This window comes from Daucus carota, chromosome 3 (assembly GCF_001625215.2).
Source record: "Daucus carota subsp. sativus chromosome 3, DH1 v3.0, whole genome shotgun sequence".
Classification (NCBI taxonomy): Eukaryota; Viridiplantae; Streptophyta; class Magnoliopsida; order Apiales; family Apiaceae; genus Daucus; species Daucus carota.
In genome coordinates, this window is record NC_030383.2 from 55,665,501 (window position 1) to 55,671,854 (window position 6,354).

Below are 6,354 nucleotides of genomic sequence, written 5' to 3' on the forward strand. Positions count from 1 at the left end.
TGTCCCAACCTTTAACTTCCAAACAGGGCCTAAGAGTTAGGGGCTCAAATTTCGTTATCTATACTTGTTAAATAGCTTTCATCATTATACCATCATTCAGTCATGCATCTCTCATCCTGTTACACTCATAAGTCTTGATTATTTTCATAACTGAAAAAACTATCCCAACAGTAGCAATCACAACAGGTAAAATCAGAGTTAACTCAAGCAGAAGATTCTATTTTAGGATGTATTTTTTACATATAGTAATATATTAATATATATTTTTGCAAATATATATTAATATAAGTATCTTTTTCATATAGTGATACAAAAATATGTATATTCAATTATATAAAAACATAAATACTATGTGTTATATCTTTAAATATTTAAATCTAAACTTATTTATACCATGTACTTTCTTGTGGTATACGCGAGGTTAAAATCAAAGACGACATTCGAGCTGAACTCGAGCCTATCAAACTGTTTACGAGCTGAGTTTCGAACTTAAAATTAAAAACTCAGTCGAACTCGAACTCGAGTTCGAGCCCCGAACTTTTCAGTCGAGCTCAAGCCGAGCCCGACAGTGTTCGACTCGGATCGGCTCGATTACACCCCTAGCGGGAGCAAAAAAAAATTATATTGACATCACTAATTCAACGGGGGTCGGAAAAAAATATACACTGTTTTTTTGAAGTTAGGGGGCTCTAGCATCCCCTGGCCCCCTCTGGTTCTTCCACTGTGTAGGACTTTGCTACATGACTTGATAAATTTTACTTGCAGGGACCTGCTTGCAACCTTGCCCACGTTAGTGATAGATCCTTCTGAAAATTTGTGAAACTTTGTGATAAACGGTACATGAAAGTTTGACATGCTACAATATTAGAAAAGTTCATATGATACATGTAGATGTGCCAAACAAATTGACCAACTTCTCTCACATTTAAACAGATACAAGACAACTTGAGACCTCTGACAAACCATAGTTCCGATACCACGTTGTGAACTACTCCATCTAAAACTTTAAGACGTTAAAGAAATGTCTTAAATGAATCTTATGTTATATTTCAACATATTCAGAAAACAGACAGTACAAGTACATTCCGAGTGGATATACAACAAATATTACATGCTTAATTCAGCTACGCAATTGATGTGGAATTTGCTAATAGAGCATATGTTTCCGATTCTTTAGAAGATACCGGGAACTGAATGTTGACTGAATCATGTCCAAAAGTAGGCGAAATTGCAGGCAAGCAAATAGAAAAACAGGCAAACTAGCTAATGCAGTGACTAGTATAGGTGCCCATTTCATACTTTCTTCGTAGAGGAGGAAGAAGCTCGCGCTGAAAGCAATCATCATTGTCATAATTGAGATGAAAAGTGTTGAGACTCCAATCATCAATTTCACAGGTAAGGATACCAGGAAATCTTTTTCTGTATAACGCGCAGTGAGAATGGCCAAGAACACGAGTATGGAAGCTGAAGAGGTGCATAATGATATTGCGTCTGTTATAACAAACACCGCAAAAGCTCTTTTACCCAGGTAAATTGGTAGCCCATTGTTTTGGTTGTTGCCACCAGGCAAAGTGAAGGCTACAGCAAACATAATTGTGGCTATAAGGGCTGCGACCACCATGCTGTGAGCTGCTGTTTGCTTCATCCAGTTTTCTCCTTTCTCCATTAACTTAATGTGCTCATCAGTGAATAATTCCTGGGGGCTTTTCCCTGCGTTGTTCTTCTTTGTTCTATCAACTGAACTCACCATTGTATTTACTTCCTGATACAAAGTTTCTAAAATCAGGGTCGCGCTCAAGAGAGAACTAATTCTTAAAATAAAAACTTAGAACCATCTGTTGTAGAATCCTTAATTTTAAATAGATTTTCATGATCTAAATTAAAATACACGTTTTTTTGTATCATTGTGTGTGTTCAAATATAATTCTAAAATATAATACATACGACATTTTTTGCATGTGCAATTCTGTTGCAGAACCGTAATTAATACCAGAAATAAGGTGAAGCGTTCTAAGGGTAGTTAGACTGAGGATTCTAAGAGAAGCATGACCCTTTAAAGTTATATTATTGTACGCTTAAACAAATTTGGTAGGCAATGTAAGATGCTACATCACATCTAAGAATTTGAGAAACAGATATATCATACTATATGAGATTTTAGGAATATCTACCTGAAACCATATCAGCTCTCTTTGCATTTGAAAAGCTGCTCCGGACACAATATTAAGTCGATTTTGCTTTGGCAATATGGCAGCTAAGTGTAGAATGTTATTTCCATCTTTGTCAACTACCCCCAACTTCTTGGAGCCAAGTTCATAGAGTAGATTGTACACATTCTCTTGACGATGAATAACTGCAACATGAAATATGGTGTGCTTATTCTCGTCTATTTCCCATGTAATGTCTGGACACAAGCGGAGGAGCTCAATTATGAATTTATGATTTCCCAATCTAGCAGCTGTAAATAGAAGCCCTTCAACTTTTTTTATACTAGGATCACCAGCAATTTGTTTTAGTATGTCCTCGTGCTTCTGCTGAACAATTTCTTTCCATATTATCCTGACTATTTCAATTGCTTTGTGGTGAGCAAAGGGTAGCCTTTGTCCAGGGATTAGTACTGAAACTGAAAATAATCAAATTATTAGAGAGATTGTAATGTGAACAAAGTGATAGTAACAGAAAAGGGATGTTCTGCTTCAGGCCAATGTGCCTTTTCCCCTATACTACATAAGCCATAGAAACACAGATTATATAGGCCAAACTCTTTCATTTAAGATGTATAAAACTTTGTCTAAGAATTTTATCTGGAAAGAAATGGTTTGAGCACAGTAACACATGCATATTGCTTCATTGAATGTAATTGTTTTTCTTTTTTAGAGTGACTCTTAAAGCTTCTTTAAGGCGATCACATTAGCTAGTCAAAAACTTACTTGTGTTTATCAGTCTTCGAAGAGCCGTTTGTCCTTGAAATGCAGAAGCATTAGAAGCCAAATACCTCAGTACAAGTGTTTCTATAGTTAGGATTCCCTTCTCTCTTGTATCGATTAATATCTTCAAAGCAATATCTGCAGATTTTCATATATTATATGATATGGTACTACTGAAAATCACTTAAGATACTAATGATCAAGAAAACTACAGAAACAAATACACACACAGTCACAAACATTACATGGTTAGGCCTAGCATAGTAGCACTCACATAGGAAAACAACTTTTATTCGATAGAAAAAGTTATGGTCCTAAACAGAGTAGAAAGAAAAAAATAAGGGGCTGTGTGGAGAGAGTTTCAAATTTACCAAGCAAGCCAAAAGCAAGGCAAGAATCCAGTATACGAGTTTTATCTGAATAGTTCCACTTGAGATCTACCAGATCAGTCTTGGAATAGATATGTTCCACCATGTTTCTGTCTCCTGAATAAACTGCACACAAGAATGGTAAGTCACCCTTTTTACGTATCTTTAGAAGCCCCTTATTTCTTCTTAGCAGAACGTCAACCATTTCGACAGTTGAAGCTACTGCCAAGCAGAGAGCTGTCGACCCGTCTCCATTCTGAAGCTCCAAGTCCTCATCATTCATCTCGTTCACCAGCATTTCCGCAAAGTGAATGTGTTTTGTTGATGATACAATGTGAAGAACAGTTTCTTCATTCTGTGTAATGCTACTCCTTACCACCTCTGGAAATTGTCTTATAATTTTTTCCGCAGCAGGCCAGTCACCTTTGAGGGCAGCATTGTTCAGAGGAACACATATTTCGTTGTACTTTTGTCTTTGTCCATCTGCATGAATAACAAAGATCAGAACCTCACCAAATCTCTATGCTTTATTATTAAAACGTTCGATCCTGACTCACCCCGAAAATTTATTGGGACAGATACTCACTTGTAAAGTAATACTCACTTGTAAGGCTATAAGCTATATTTGTAAAAAAAAAACAAAAAAAAACATAATAACTACTCCCCCCGTCGACCCGCCCTACCATTTGTTTGAAATGGGTTGGATTATTGAGCACATATATTAAGAAAAATGTATAAAGTACCTGAGAATATAAAGAAAATTAGAAAAGTGAGTCAAATGAAAGAAAGCGGTTGATGTAGTTAATTTTGACATTATAAAATTTTATTACTTTTGATAAAATTTGAAATGTAAAGGATCAGAAGAGACATCCAAAAGGACAAAAGAAGCGTAAGACAATGGTTGGAGCCGAGGGAGTACAATTTTAAGTATGATATATATATATATAGGCTAATGATCAAATACATATCACTAAATGCGAACCTTAAATACGAACTAAGAGAAAGAAGGCCTATATGACATCACTCACCCCCTAGATTTCATCACCCATTCGGGGCCCACTTCCGACCCCACTCAATCCACCTGGGACCCACTAAACCCTTACTATGGCTCCTGACACCACCCAGATAGGCTCCGGACAAGCTAAAGAGCCAATACTTTACCCCACCCCCTTCCCACTAGGGCCCGCCCCCGTCCACTAAGCCCCACCTAGGTCTTGTCAAGGCCCACCTAGGGACCCATTTCCGGGTCCCACAAACCTCCCAATATTCTTAAAAACATTAGTTCGTATTTAGGAATGTATTTAGTAGTATGTACTGGAGTAGGATTCTATATATATATATATATATATATATATATATATAGGCTCATGATCAAATAGAAATCACTCTTAAAATAAAAACTAGAAACCAGTTTCCATACCACTATTTATAACTACGAGTATCACTAATTTATACTGCACTAATCACTATTTTTATACAGTATGTAAACAGCGATTTTTATTATTGAAATTGAGAAAATCTACTTATCTAAACTATTGATAATCGATTATAGATGATCAATTTCATCCATAGGAAGGTTCTTGACGGTAGGAAGCCGCAAGATAAGTTGTATGATGATGGTAAGTAGTCGTTAGTTTTGTAAGTTATGATGGAAAGTGTATGTGACTATTGGTGATGATAGACAATGGTGGCAAGTCATGTAAACGTCTAGTAATGGTGGTAAGAGGTCCATTATTACGATTTTGGTGAAGATGATGGTCATATACGTTGCATATATGTGTATATATATATATTTATATCCGCGAGATATGCTATATATAAATTAGTGATATGTTATGTACAAATTAGTGATTTCTGTAGTTAAAAATAGTGATAAAAAGCTGTTCAGAAACCGGTTTTTAGTTTTTAGGCTAATTTGGTTTCTATTGGAGTAGGACTCTATATATATATTCTAATTATATCATACCATTGAAAAACAAGTAAACATGCATAATTTATATTGTTCTGCAAAATATTTGAAGAAATGCTAACCGTAGAACGGAGAAGGCTTTTTCGATTGCAACTTTTTTGGGGGCAGCGGGGGCGCTAACGGTAATGTTGACGGAGCCTGTGGAGGCATTTCAATAGAATGGTGGCCTTCAGCCTCCATTTTTCGACTATTAATTGTATCTAAGGCCCGATGTCGTGGCTGCATTACTGTCTGCTGAGCCGAACCATTTGAACTTGGTATAGCTACTTGACTTGGTTCCGTCTTTGAACTTGGTTTGTACAAACTAGCCAATCTAGTAGGCAGACGAGGCGTTGGCTGCACTAATGTGATCTGTTGAGCCGGATCAGACATCAGACTAGGTTTCGCCGTATCTAAACTTGTTGCAGTACTTGAACTTGTATCCTCCATTTTTACCTGTTTCAATCAACACTTGTTATATAGCTTCCTAGTTAAGCTGAGAGAAATGTAATAGAAGTAGAAGTTAAGATACCTTTAGCTAGCTACTTCAATGCCCAAAGTATTTGGATATGGAGTCATGTACATTCATATATCAATCCATATATATAGTAAACTTACACGCTGTGTGGATCAATTCAAAATTATTGTTTCTACCTTACAGCTCAAAACATGCAAATATTAAAAGTATTATCAAATAATTATCTGATTTATAATGGATGATAAAATTATCTCTCTTTTTTTAAACTTTCACCTAATTTGGTAAGGTTACTTACTAAAAAAGTTCGAAATAGAGATTTTTCATCCGTTGCCTACATTCGTGATAATACTATAAGATCAATGAGGTATATAACTTGTAGAACTTCAAATCAGCAGGAAAGTTTTTACTGCAAATTTAAACGAATTTTTTTTCTAAATTCACAAGAAAGTCTGAAAAATGTAGGGCTAAGTAAACACTTAGTTATTACCATGCAATACAACTAATCTCCTTCTCCTAGTTAAACCTATTTCACAATTCTTCGTAGAAAACTGTCTTGTATTTACAAGAAAAAATAGATCAAAGAAGAGGTTGATGTTCGACAAAAATTTGACTTTGTAATTCTATATTCAGTTT

The 6,354-nt window shown here is 35.7% G+C and overlaps 1 protein-coding gene across 1 annotated transcript; it reads right to left on the reverse strand.

Annotated features, from left to right (window-relative positions):
* Nucleotides 1–893: 893 nt before the first annotated feature.
* LOC108212718 (uncharacterized) lies at nucleotides 894–5,831 on the reverse strand. Its single transcript, XM_017384436.2, has 6 exons — nucleotides 5,776–5,831; nucleotides 5,327–5,699; nucleotides 3,299–3,778; nucleotides 2,931–3,065; nucleotides 2,172–2,623; nucleotides 894–1,762 (listed from the first exon to the last, which is right to left on the reverse strand). Exons 2-6 carry the CDS (start codon nucleotides 5,691–5,693, stop codon nucleotides 1,148–1,150), a joined length of 2,049 nt encoding a protein of 682 aa, XP_017239925.2. The 5' UTR covers nucleotides 5,694–5,699; nucleotides 5,776–5,831; the 3' UTR covers nucleotides 894–1,147.
* Nucleotides 5,832–6,354: the final 523 nt, after the last annotated feature.

What these genes read in the sequence shown, in the direction of transcription:
- LOC108212718 (XM_017384436.2), bottom strand. Translation starts at nt 5,693, where the DNA reads ATGGAGGATACAAGTTCAAGTACTGCAACAAGTTTAGATACGGCGAAA. An exon ending in AAAGCCTTCTCCGTTCTACG is followed by an intron (nt 3,779 to 5,326) that starts GTTAGCATTTCT and finishes TTATTCATGCAG; the next exon opens with ATGGACAAAGACAAAAGTAC. An exon ending in TCGAAGACTGATAAACACAA is followed by an intron (nt 2,624 to 2,930) that starts GTAAGTTTTTGA and finishes GATTATTTTCAG; the next exon opens with TTTCAGTACTAATCCCTGGA.